Source organism: Mirounga angustirostris, unplaced genomic scaffold (assembly GCF_029215605.1).
Source record: "Mirounga angustirostris isolate CCGP_5_RB_7025 unplaced genomic scaffold, mMirAng1.0.hap1 SCAF_7, whole genome shotgun sequence".
NCBI classification, from domain to species: domain Eukaryota; kingdom Metazoa; phylum Chordata; class Mammalia; order Carnivora; family Phocidae; genus Mirounga; species Mirounga angustirostris.
The window spans coordinates 79,683,213-79,697,539 of NW_026991715.1; the positions used below are offsets into that span (position 1 = coordinate 79,683,213).

The 14,327-nt window shown below is 41.1% G+C and overlaps 1 protein-coding gene across 1 annotated transcript; it reads left to right on the plus strand.

Annotated features, from left to right (window-relative positions):
• Positions 1-13,125: 13,125 nt before the first annotated feature.
• On the plus strand, positions 13,126-14,122 carry LOC123835339 (ferritin heavy chain-like). The gene has a single exon (XM_045864328.1). The coding sequence runs from the start codon at positions 13,126-13,128 to the stop codon at positions 13,960-13,962; it is 837 nt and encodes a 278-aa protein (XP_045720284.1). The 3' UTR covers positions 13,963-14,122.
• Positions 14,123-14,327: the final 205 nt, after the last annotated feature.

Genomic DNA, 14,327 nt, shown 5'->3' on the forward strand with positions numbered 1-14,327 from the left:
AAAATATAGTCTGGGGATCCCATCTCTGCTCTCTACACACTAAATGAACAAATAGCAATACATTATGAATTTTGCTCTTCCAATAGTTCACAGTGCTTTCAGTATTTTGCCTCATAACATAAATTTTATAGCTTTACCTAAGCCAACTACTGAAATAAATAGGGTTTCCCTCCAGAAACTAAATTTTTAAAAAACAAGCCAAAAACCCCTAAAGAAATTAAAAGTAACCATTAAAATTATCATGTCATCTCCTTGAAAATGCAGCCAATGATACCATCAACACAGCATTGGCTATAGATAGCAGCCCAGCAACAGGACTGACTGCCCCTTATGGGTATGCCAATCAGAAAACCCACTGAGAAAGACTTCAATGTCAGAATAGAGGGAAGAGTAAAATCAAGAGTAATATGAGCACTCAAACTTCCTCTGTGAAAAACACAACATAGGAAGGCATGCTCTGGTGTCTTGAATCATTCATCACAAAGATGAGAGGGATTCAAGCCATACTTCCAGTGACAGTTGATTAAAATAAGTTTTTCATCAGATCTATTTGGGATATTACAACTCTTCACTGTGGATTCCTCCACATTTTGTAGAAAATGCTCAGTTTGGATCATCAGAGAAAAATTAGCATCCTACCTGGTCACAAAGAACTTTAAACTTAAAACAACGTAAGTATGGGAAGTATTTTTTAAAAGATTTTATTCATTTATTTGAGAGAGAGAGAGTACATGAGACAGAGAGAGAGAGAGAGAGTGCACTGGCACGGGGAGGGGAAGAGGGAGAGGGAGAAGCAGACCACCCACGGAGGAGGAAGCCCCAATGTGGGCATGGCTCCATTCCAGGACCCTGGGATCAGGATCTGAGCTGAAGGCAGACACTTAACCACTGAGCCACCCAACTGCCCCAGTATGGGAAGTATTTTAATTAGGATTGTACAACAATTTATCCAGGATGACAAAGATCCATGCACAAAACTCACCAAACTCACAGAATGAGATAGAATTTCATTTTTCTACCCTCTTAAGTTACATATACAGAATTTATGAAACTTACCCTGTGGTTTTCCAGGTTAGTTCCTATCAATCCTGGTTCTTTCAGAAAGAATAAAAGAACCCCTACTTTTGTCCAAGTCTTTTAAACTTTCCCAAATTTCAAACTCTCTTTAGAGTCTATCAGTATACTCATCATTAACAGAATTAATCCTTCCTTGTCAGACATGCATATTCTTGATAATATGGAAAAGATGGCAGAGGAGTAGGGAACCCTATTCCAACCAGTCCCAGGAATTGAGATGAATATCTACTAGACCACTCTGAACACCCACAAAATCAACCTGAGATGTAAGAAGATAGATCTGGAGCTCTACAAAATATCGCAGGTGGTTGGTTTCGAGGTACGAAGTGGGGAGCCGTGATTCCGTGGGCAGATATCAGAGAATAGGGAACGTGGAGGGAGCCCAGCAGTAGGGATCCTATACCACCAGTGAGCAATAGCCTCCTGAGTGGGGGACAGGGCACAGACTCGCAGACCGGTAGCGAAAGGAAAGGACTCTAGGGCAGCCCCCCAGATGGAAACCCAGAGCAGCGGGGTAGCACGTGTGAAGTGGGAGTGGCTGGTGGTTTTAGAAGCACAAAGGGCAGAGACTTGCCTCAACCTGGAGGCGAAGACTGGGAGTGCAGCAGAGGAACGCACAACCCAGGACACTGCAGTTTATAGCAACACAGACAGAAACGGAGATAGCGTGGCCTGGAGAGCTCACTAAAGAACAGACTATGAACTCTCTGCTCTGAGGCAGAGGGTTGGAAACAGTCTCTTCTGCTCTGACTCTCAGAAGAGACACGGAAAGCCACTAGGGAAAGCCGCCAGAGAACAAAAGCCCCAAAAACTGGTTTTCACAGAGCCCATCCCCCACAACAGGGGCAGGACAACTCTGCCCAAACAGCGTTGCCTGAGTAACAGCATGGCAGGCCCCTCCCAGAGAACACAGGCTGGGAAAACAAGAGGCCAGCAACCCTAAAGTCCCTAGAAAAAAGGTGCATCTTCCTTGGGTTGTGGTCAATAATTTGGACTCTATACATTCCCTCAACCACCCCTCAACAGAATGACTAGGAGGAGGAAACCCCAAAATAGGAAAGACTCAGACTAGGACTTCTGCCACAGATTTACAAATGGATTCAGATATAACCAAGATGTCGGAGATGGAATTCAGGGTAGCAATTGTGAAGACAATAGCTAGAATGGAGAAATCAATTAATGACAACATAGAGTCTCAAAGGGTAGAAATGAAAGTTGAATTGGTAGAATTTAAAAATGCTATCAATGAGATCCAATCTAATCTAGATAATCTAACAGCTAGGGTAAGTGAGGAAAGGAACAAATTAGTGACCTAGAAGACCAATTAATAGACAAAAAGGGAAAAGAGGAGGCCAGGGAAAAACAATTCAGAATCCATGAAAATAGAATCAGAGAAGTAAGTGACACCATGAAATGTTCCAATGTCAGAATTATTGGAATAACTGAGGGGGTGGAGAGAGAGAGAGAGGACTAGAAGATATATTTAAGCAAATCATAGATGAAAACTTCCCTAATCTGGGGAATGAGACAAACATTCATGTCCTAGAGGCAGAGAGGACCCCTCCCAAGATCAAGGAAAACAGGCCAACACCCCAGCATGTAACAGTAAAACTCGCAAATCTTAGAACCAAGGAAACCATCTTAAGGGCAGTTAGGGGGAAGAGATTCCTTACGTACAGAGGGAGGAACATCAGAATAATGTCAGACCAATCCACAGAGACCTGGCAAGCCAGAAAGGCCTGGCAAGACATATTCAGGGTACTAAATGAGAAGAACATGCAGCCAAGAATACTTTATCCGGCAATGCTGTCATTTAGAATGGATGGAGAGATGCAGAGTTTCCAAGACTGGCAGAAACTGAAAGAATATGTGACCACTAAGCAGGCCCTGCAAGAAATATTAAGGGGGGTTCTATAAAAGGAGAAAGACCCCAAGAGTGATAGAGAAAAGAAATTTACAGAGACAATCTATAAAAACAAGGTCTTCAGAGGCATCATGATGACAATTAATTCATATCTTTCAATAATCACTCTAAACGTGAAAGGCCTAAATCCTCCCATAAAACGGCACAGGGTTGCAGATTGGAGCAAAAGACAGGACCCATCCATATGCTGTCTACAAGAGACTCATTTTGAACCTAAAGCTACATGCAGACTGAAAGTGAAGGGATGGAGATCCATCTTCCATGCCAGCAGACCTCAAAAGAAAGCTGGAGTAGCAATTCTTATAACAGACAAATTAAATTTTAAACTAAACACTGCAGTTAGAGACACAGAAGGACACTACATCATTCTTAAAGGGTCTATCCAACAAGAAGGTCTAACAGTTGTAAATATCTACATGCCCAACATGGGAGCAGCCATCTACATAAGCCAACTGTTAACCAAAATAAAGAGTCATATTGATAACAATACGTTAATTGTAGGAGACCTCAATACTCCACTCTCAGCAATGGACAGATCATCTAAGCAGATAATCAATAAGGAAACAAGAGCTTTGAATGACACACTGGACCAGATGCACCTCATAGATATATACAAAATATTCCACCCTAAAACAACAGAACACTCATACTTCTTCTTGAGTTGTCATGGAACTTTCACCAGAATAAACTACATACTGGGTCACAAATCAGGTTTCAACTGATACCAAAAGATTGAGATTCTCAGACCATAAGGCTTTAAAACTGGAACTCAATCACAAGAAAAAAATTGGAAGAAATTCAAACACTTGGAAGCTAAAGACCACTCTGCTCAAGAATGTTTGGGTCAACCAAGAAATCAAAGAAGAACTCAAACAATTCATGGAAACCAATGAGAACGAAAACACATTGGTCCAAAACCTATGGAATACTGCAAAGGCGGTCCTAAGGGGGAAAGACATAGCCATCCAAGCCTCACTCAAAAAAATAGAAAAATCCCAAATTCACAAACTAACTCTACACCTTAAAGAACTAGAGAAAAAGCAACAAACGATGCCTAAGCCACATATTAGAAGAGAAATAATTAAGATTAGAGCAGAGATCAATTAAGAAACCAGAAACACAGATCAGATCAATGAAACTAGAAGCTAGTTCTTTGAAAAAATTAATAAGATTAATAAACCACTGGCCAGACTTATCCAAAAGAAGAAAGGACCCAAATTAATAAAATTATGAACAAAAGGGGAGAGATCACGACTAACACCAAGGAAATAGAAACAATTATTAGAAATTATTATCGACAACTATATGCCAATAAAGTGAGCAACCTGGATGCAATGGATGCCTTCCTGGAAACGTATAAACTGCCAAGACTGAAACAGGAAGAAATTGACAACCTGATTAGGCCAATAAGCAGTAACAAGATTGAAGCAGTGATCAAAAACCTCCCAGAAAACAAGAGTCCAGGGCCTGATGGATTCCCTGGGGAATTCTACCAAACATTCAAAGAAGAAATAATACCTATTCTCCTGAAGCTGTTTCAAAAATTAGAAACAGAAGGAAAGCTTCCAGACTCATTCTATGAAGCCAGCATTACCTTAATCCCCAAACCAGGCAAAGACTCCATCAAAAAGGAGAATTTCAGACCAATATCCCTGATGAATATGGATTCCAAAATCCTCAACAAAATTTTGCTAATAGGGTCCAACAATACATTAAAAGGATCATCCACCACGACCAAGTGGGATTTATCCCTGGGATGCAAGGGTGGTTCAACCTTCGCAAATCAATCAATGTGATAGAACACATTAATAAGACGAGGGAGAAGAACCATATGGTCCTCTCAATTGATGCAGAAAAAGTATTTGACAAAATACAGCATCCTTTCCTGATTAAAACTTTCCAGAGTATAGGGATAGCGGGAACATTCCTCAGGTTCATAAAATCCATCTATGAAAAACCCACAGCGAATATCATCCTCAGTGGGGAAAAGCTGAGAGCCTTTCCCTTAAGATCAGGAACACGTCAAGGATGCCCACTCTCACCACTATTGTTCAACATAGTACTAGAAGTCCTAGCAACAGCAATCAGACAACAAAAAGAAATAAAACTTCTTCAAATTGGCAAAGAAGAAGTCAAACTCTCTCTTTTTACAGACGACATGATACTTTATGTGGAAAACCCAAAAGACTCCACCCCCAAATTACTAGAACACATACAGCAATTCAGTAATGTGGCAGGATACAAAACCAATGCACAGAAATCAGTTGCTTTCTTATACACTAACAACGCAACTGTAGAAAGAGAAATTAGAGAAACGATTCCATTTACAATAGCACCAAAAACCATAAGATACCTCGGAATAAACCTAACCAAAGAGGTAAAGGATCTATACTCTAGGAACTACAGAACACTCATAAAAGAAATTGAAGACGACAAAAAAAGACAGAAAAACATTCCATACTCATGGATCGGAAAATAAACATTGTTAAAGTGTCTATTATACCCAGAGCAATCTACACCTTCAATGCCATCCCGATCAAAATTCCAATGACATTTTTCAAAGTGCTGGAACAAACAATCCTAAAATTTATATGTAATCAGAGAAGACCCCGAATCGCCAAGGGAATGTTGAAAAAGAAAAACATAGCTGGGGGCATCACGTTGCCGGATTTAAAGCTATATTACAAAGCAGTGATCACCAAGACAGCATGGTACTGGCACAAAAACAGACATAGAGACCAATGGAACAGAATAGAGAGCCCAGATATGGACCCTCAACTCTATGGTCAAATAATCTTCGACAAAGCAGGAAAAAATATGCAATGGAAAAAAGTCTCTTCAATAAATGGTGCTGGGAAAATTGGACAACCACATGCAGAAGAATGAAACTCGACCATTCTCTAACACCATACACAAAGATAAATTCAAAATGGATGAAAGACCTTAATGTGAGACAGGAATCCATCAAAATCCTAGAGGAGAACACAGGCAGTAACCTCTTTGACATCGGCCACAGCAACTTCTTTCAAGATACATCTCCAAAGGCTAGTGGAGCAAAAGCAAAAATGAACTTTGGGGACTTCATCAAGATAAAAAGCTTCTGCGCAGCAAAGGAAATAATCAGCAAAATGAAGAGACAACCCACAGAATGGGAGAAGATATTTGCAAATGACACTACAGATAAAGGGCTGGTATCCAAGATCTATAAAGAACTTCTCAAACTCAACACCCAAAAAACAAATAATCAAGTCAAAAAATAGAAGATATGAAAAGACACTTCTCTGAAGAAGACATACAAATGGTAACAGACACATGAAAAAATGTTCATCATCAATAACCATCAGGGAAATTCAAATCAAAGCCACATTGAAATACCACCTTAAACCAGTTAGAATGGCAAAAATTGACAAGGCAAGAAATAACAAATTTTGGAGAGGTTATGGAGAAAGAGGAACCCTCTTACCCTGTTGGTGGGCATGCAAGTTGGTACAGCCACTTTGGAAAACAGTGTGGAGGTGCCTCAAAAAATTAAAAATAGAGCGACACTATGACCCAGCAATTGCACTACTGGGTATTTACCCCAAAGACACAGATGTAGTGAAAAGAAGGGCCATATGCACCCCAATGTTCATAGCAGCAATGTCTGCAATAGCCAAACTGTGGAAAGAGCTGAGATGCCCTTCAACAGAAGGATGGATAAAGATGTGGTCCACATATACAATGGAATATTACTCAGCCATCCGAAAGGATGAATACCCAACTTTTACATCCACATGGATGGGACTGGAGGAGATTATGCTAAGTGAAATAAGTCAAGCAGAGAAAGTCAATTATCATATGGTTTCACTTATTTCTGGAACATAAGGAATAACATGGAGAACATTAGGAGAAGGAAGGGAAAAATGAAGGGAGGGAAATTGGAGGGAGAGACCAACCATGAGAGACTATGGACTCTGAGAAACAAACTGAGGGTTTTAGAGAGGAGGGGTGTGTTGGAATGGGTTAGCCTGGTGATGGGTATTTAGGAGGGCACATACTGCATGGAGCACTAGGTGTTATACGAAAACAATGAGTCATGGATCACTATATCAAAAACTAATGTATTGTATGGTGACTAACATAACAAAATAAAATTTAAAAAATAAAATAAAATAAAACTGCATAATACAATTTAAAAAAAAGACATGCATATTCTCCCCTTTGCACTGCTGTCTCCCTTTCAGCTGTCCCTTTTTCAGAATCAAACTTTTGTTTTGTTTTTCCTCCCAATTCCCTAGATTCTGAATTGCCTGCCTCTTTTGCCTATCTATCCAAAAATTCTGATGTTTAAAACTGAAATGAAGAGTAGCCTGTATCACTGCTGAGTGAATATGAATGAAAATTTTTCTTGGAAGTTAAAGAGTTAAGGACCAGGATGGAAAGGTAGCTGCTGTGGAGACCTAGACTCAATGATTCAGTTTACTTGGAATGATGGATACTCTATCTATTTTGCTCAAACTAAATGACTTCAAACTTCTTATTACATTGCTAATCAAATAAAATTATTCAGAAGCATAGTATTGACCAATAAGGCTACTGCGGCATTAAATTCAATCCAGAAAAAATCCTATACTACTATTATCACAGGTTTACAGAAACTAGGAAGTAGCTTTATTTTTCTACAAACCCTACTTTCAAACACGTTCCGTTTAATCTCTGTCTCATTTCCCTGGTCATATTTCGTACATATCCCATGAATTTTGAGTCATTTTAGGAGATTAAAATCCATGTTCAGCAGTATGATTCACCTTCAGGTACTAAAAGTCTTCATCCATTCTAAGTTAAAACTTTAACCTCCTGTTCAATCCAAAACTTTCCTCCTCCAGCACAAGCCTAAATATTGTTCAGATCTGTGGTGGGACATATACACTCTCATCTTTCACTTCCACATGACTCCTTTCCCTGCCATTTTCTGGCTTCAGAGCCAATGAGAAATTTCAAGAAACCAGGCCAATTTTTATATTTGCACTTCTCTCTGACTCATACTGGTTCACCTCCAATGTCTTAAATGTCAGGTAAAAAATATGGTCGTTTTTGTGCAAGACAGATAAGTTTCCTTGAAGGCTCTGTGAGGACTTTAGCCTTTCACTTTTTCTAGATATAGTCTATCACACTTGACCTGAAGTTTTGTGATCCATCCCTTTTCAATTCACGCTTGCCGAAGCATGCAATACAACCTACTTTTGGACTCTCTATGTCCCAGCATGTTACCATATTGCTTTTAAATTACTGTCTTTGCCAGAAAGACTAAAGGACACAGCAGTCCTTTTCCATTATGCTACACGATTCCAGTGGCTTTCTTGCTTTTAAACCTCATGGTAGTTCTTGAGTAAAGTTTATTAAATATTCTCTCATGTAGGTAAAGTACACTAAAGATAAAGGACTGATACTCCCCCCCAAACACTGGCATATTCTAAGGAAGTATAAATTGGTTATTCTCAAATATACCACTGTAGTAAATGTGTAGTTGAGAAGAGTCAGACTCCTTTCTTTTCTTTGAAAGTATTTTATTAATGTCCGTCTGTAAGACATCTAGAAAGAAGACTGAAGTCTTTAGCTCTTTACAATCTATGGGGCGCCTGGGTGGCTCAGTTGGTTAAGCGACTGCCTTCGGCTCAGGTCATGATCCTGGAGTCCCGGGATCAAGTCCCGCATCGGGCTCCCTGCTCTGCGGGGAGTCTGCTCCTCCCTCTGACCCTCCCCCCTCTCATGTGCTCTCTGTCTCTCTCATTCTCTCTGTCTCAAATAAATAAATAAAATCTTAAAAAAAAATAATGTACAATCTAGATTTATCCTTCCAGGATACAGAAAAGGCCACTAATGTCAAGAAGTTTCTTCTTTGACAATATTAAATTTAAATACACCATCACAAATTCCCCTTGCCTAAATTTATTCTCCTTGTCATTTTTACATCTTTTACTTTGTAACTGACTAGCCAAGAACTTGAATGTCCGTTGTATTCAGAATAATCGAATTTGAAATTGCCAATGACAAAAGTTCCCACTGTCAACTTCTATTTATATAGAAAAAAATCACAGATGGCAGTGGATTTTAAAGACCTGACACTGGGGCTCCCTGCTCAGCAGGGAATCTGCCTCTCTCTCTGACCCTCCCCCCTCTCATGCTCTCTATCTCATTCTCTCTCTCATATAAATAAATAAAATCTTAAAAAAAAAAAAAAAAAAGACCTGACACTGAAGCTTTTTATCATTGGAGACCCACAACGTTGTACAAAGCAAAAATGCCAAATAATTCACACACGGGCAAACACAGGCCATAATAAGAGGAAGCAAAGTCTATGCATACAACTGTTTTCTACTTAAATGCTTCTTTACACATGCTGGAGTTTGCCTGAAGTGCCAGACTTCACAGCACCACATAAATACACAAAGCTGATTTGTATACTACATTGAATACACATGTAACAAATATTTAGCTGTGTATATTTTATTTGTTTGTAAAATACCTGCCTACTTCAAAGAGAAGAATGTCTTGAAAAGGGGGATGTGATCCCTGACTGCTTCTAAGGCAAAAATAACACAGGAAAAATCACAGCATAGTAATCCTTCTCCCTACCCACACTGTTCCTTCTGGGTAAAACCAAGGTGAAACCAACATTAGATTCTGTCTGGAAAAGACAAACACACACACACACATAGAGAGAAATACCTGGGAGTTTCCTGGCATTCTCTCTACCTCTTGTATGCTCCTGCCAGTTAACTCTGAAAACTTCTATACTGTGTCTATATGATCCAGGATGAGCACCTGAATAGAAATCATCATCAACAGCCCCTCCAACCCTCCGACGCCTTTTGCCCTTTTGTTTGCTTGGGCCAACTGAGAGCCCAGCAAGATACTGGAGGGGAGGATAAGGCAGAGTTGTAGAAGGGTAAGCAGGGTATTTGTTCTCCACTCTCTCTCTGAGAAATCACCATGGATTGGCAATATCCTCCACCCCCACTGAAGGTCACAGCTTCACTCAAGGTGGCTCCTCTCCACAAGGTAGTCTTCTTCCAGGTAGTAGAAACCACTTCCTTCCCTTGTTTCTCCAAGTCAAGAGTGATAACAGCTGTTACTCCAGGATACAACCTTCTACCACTTTTAAAAATATTCCTTTTATTAAGCCATTCTTGAATCATCCATTTTGGAATGTGTCATGGTTTCCTGCTGGAATCCTGGCTGACAGACATGAGGGTAGCCAATACACCTGCTTCGTTCCCCATCATACACTAAGTTGTCAGGATAAGGCTTGACAAGGGCACATAGTAATTGCTTAATTCAAGAAAGGAAGGAAGGAAGGAGCTAGGGAGGGAGGAAAGAAGGAAGAAACCTGCCTACAGGGTTTATATTTAAAACTAACAATGGAAAGGCTTACCTGCTTTTGTGATCCCTCTTTTAATTATTACCTGGGAGGAGCATCCAGACTAATTATAGTGAGACTCTGTTTTAAATCTTCCCTCCAACATCTCACCTGGACTCTTAAAATAGCTTTGACTGCTTTCTCTGTTTTGATTTTAGATCTCCTACAATTCACTCTTTGTACAGCAGTCAAGTTGATTTCTCTAAAAATGCATACTTCACCCCTGCAGCTTCTAAGCTACTCATGGGTTTGGAGGTCAAGTCCAAACTCTTGAATGTCCCACATAAAAATTGCTATCTCTAGTTCCTACCATCCTCCTTAGACTTATCAAATTAATGTCAACCCTGAAAACTGTGTCCCAGGATACAAAGCTACTCTGTGAAACAGCAAATGTCCACTGAAATTACATTTAGTCACTTTTTTAAACTTAGGAAATGAAAACAAACAAACAAAAAGTACATATATTAGTGAGTAAGAAAGTTTAGGGACTTTAAAATGTGGGCCACAGAAATAAACTAAGGTTGATGAAGGACTAAAAGGATAGTTTTAAAATGTCTTTTGGATCACAAAATCCCATTAATCCAGATCTAAGTTACTATACCAAACCTAAAAGTAAAAATTCCCTTGAATGTTTAAATTTATTGTTTAATAATTTGTTTATAATATAAACTACAGTTCATCTTTTTAGAGGATTATTCTCCTATTTAAATATTTTAAACTTACTTTCCTTTTCCCCCCCTCTATAAGTACCTCTTTCAGTGGAGGAACACAGCTAACCCAAGGGGAAGCCCCATGGAATAAATCTGATACATACATACATAAACACACACACACACACAAACCTCACATTATAGGAACTATTCAGAAGTGCAATTAATCAACAGAGTAGGACGCACATATTGTGTTGTTCTTATCGTGATGTGCAAGCTAAACACCATGCTTTTTGTTATTGCTATTTCACATATCTTGCAGAACATAATTACAGAATTATAGACTGTCTACCCAGGATGGATGTCTCATCTCAAACAGATTGCACACAGCTTGACCCATTTGTTTTGGTCCCTTTAATATCAATTACAATAACTGTCAGTTTGACACAATTTTAGAACAAAGATTATAAGATTATACCTGGTTATCTATCACCCACAGAAGGAAAATGCAATGTTTCTCATCTCTATCATATAGCCTTTTTCTGTCCGCCTGCAACATTTATAGCTGTCTAAAGAAAGGAGGTGTCAAAGCGATAAGGCCCAGTCAGTGGAAACTACAATAAAACAGCAGCATATTTTCATGTATAAGCTCCTCATCTATTGGTTACACTTAGGACACTCTTGGTTATAAACCAACTCACACAATCTTAAGTCAAAAGGCAATTGTTCACTGCAAGAATGTTGAGTGTGACTTTGCCTTTTGCCATCGAATTGATGACAAGGACCCCAAATGAAAATCAGAAGCTTTAAACAGTCCCCATTTTAATACAAATGACCCAATTGTTAGTCAGTGTTATAGGTTAAGTTCTCCAGAAAGCAGACTCTGAGACACAGTTCAGCACACAAGATATTTAGGAAGGAACACTGCCAGGATCAACAATCTGGAAGGGAAGATGAAGAATCAGAACTGAGCAGAGAGAGGAAGAGGCCAGATTGCCATACAGGTCTTACAGGCTGACCAGACCCAAGAATACACTGGAGCTTAAGTGATCCTTGGGAGTCATCCCACTTTGGAACAAAATAAGTGAGCCTTTACCCCTCTGCCTCCATCACTCACTGGATGTGTACGGAACCTGGAAGGACATGCCTTTGGGGGAGACCGCTCTGCAGCTCAGACTGTCACTCAACAGATGAAGACTACTGCTGCAGCACCGAGATAGCATGTCCTTCCTTGAAGAGATTCTAAGCAGGACATATTCCTGTCTGTATGGACCCCTTTGCACCACTTCGCTCTGTCTCTGCATGTATGCTGAAACAGCATGCTCAGGAATCCAGTAAGCCTCACTTTTGTGGAGAAACGCAAAACGGGAAGGTTAGTAGATAGCAACAGCTGCCCCGTCTGCCACCAGTACTGATGCTCACCTTCCTCCACTACGCATGCTAGACTCCCCTTGCAGCTACCACCTCTGCAAGTCCCCGGGCTTATCTGGTGACACGACCCAAACCCTCACTCCAGAGGGGACTAGGACCCAAGTCGGTATGCTGTTTTCAAACTAGAATTGTTGTAACTGTTCATTCACAGTAAAATAATAAATGGGCAACAGGAATGCATTAGTCTGTTCAACCCTCCCTAACAGAGTGTCACAGACCAGGTTTGAACAATAGAATTTCTATTCTCACAGTTCTGGAGGCTGGAAGCCTAAGATCAAGGCCCAGTGGGGTTGATTTATGGAGAGGCCTTTCTTCCTGGCTTGCAGAGGTCTGCCTCCTCACCAGGCCCTCACATGGCCTTTTAGTCTCACACGTGCAGAGAGAGCACATGCTCTGGCAGCATAACTCTTCCTTTCCTAAGGATAATAGTCTTGTTGGATTGTGGCTCCTCTTAGGACCTCACTTAACCTTAATTATCTCTCTGAGTACTCTATCTCCAAGTGCAGTTATAGGGGGCGTTAGGGCTTCAGCATACAAACCTGGCGGGAAGGAATACAATTTAATCCATAAAGGGGACTCAAGTGGTACCTAAAGACTTTACCTTGCCCTGCCCGACTGTGTATCAAAAGTCCTACAATCTCCTTATGATCAGGATCAATTACTCCTGCCTAGATGGTATCTCCACTTCTCACCTATTAGCCTCTGAATGTAAGAAATTCAAAGTGCCCGACAGTCTCCGCCCAGAGTCGCCGCGCGTTCCTGCTTCAACAGTGCTTGGACGGAACCCGGCGCTCGTCCCCCACCCGGGCCGGCCGTTCAGAGCCAGCCCTTCGCCTTCTCCTCGTAGCGCCCTCGGACCGCTCCAAGGCCCCCGCCGCCCTCCAGCGCCCTGCAGCCGCCGCTCGCCGCCGCCCCTTCTCAGCTGCCGCCATGACGACCGCGCCCCCTCGCAGGTGCGCCAGAACTACCACCAGGACTCGGAGGCCGCCATCAACCGCCAGATCAACCTGGAGCTCTACGCCTCCTACGTCTACCTGCCCATGTCTTACTACTTTGACCGCGATGATGTGGCTTTGAAGAACTTTGCCAAATATTTTCTTCACCAATCTCGTGAGGAGAGGGAGCATGCTGAGAAACTGATGAAGCTGCAGAACCAACGAGGTGGCCAAATCTTCCTTCAGGATATCAAGACACCAGACCGTGATGATTGGGAGAACGGGCTGAATGCAATGGAGTGTGCATTACACTTGGAAAAGAGCGTGAATCAGTCACTACTGGAACTGCACAAACTGGCCACTGATAAAAGTGACCCCCATTTGTGTGACTTCACTGAGACTCATTACCTGAATGAGCAGGTGAAATCCATCAAAGAATTGGGTGACCATGTAACCAACCTGCGCAAGATGGGGGCTCCCGAATCTGGCATGGCAGAGTATCTCTTTGACAAGCACACCTTGGGAAACAGTGATAGTGAGAGCTAAGCCTTAGGCTGTCTTCCCATAGCCACAAGGGTGACTACCCTCGTCACCAAGGCAGTGCATGCATGTTGGGGTTACCTTTACCTTTTCTATAAGTTGTACCAAAACATCTACTTAACTTCTTTCATTTGTACCATTCTTCAAATAAAGTAATTTGGTACCCCCCACCAAAAAAAAAGAAATTCAAAGTGCCCAGTTGGCTGATATAGACTGCAATCCAAAAGGACCTAGGCAAGTGCTGCTCACTATGGGGACAAGACATCTAGCCCTGAAGCCTACAGTTGCAGGGATAGGAAGCATCCAGCCCACTCAGGTATTTATGAGTAACAGAAACTGAAATCACTTCTACTCTTTGATTCTGCAAAGAT

What these genes read in the sequence shown, in the direction of transcription:
- LOC123835339 (XM_045864328.1), top strand. Translation starts at nt 13,126, where the DNA reads ATGATCAGGATCAATTACTCCTGCCTAGATGGTATCTCCACTTCTCAC.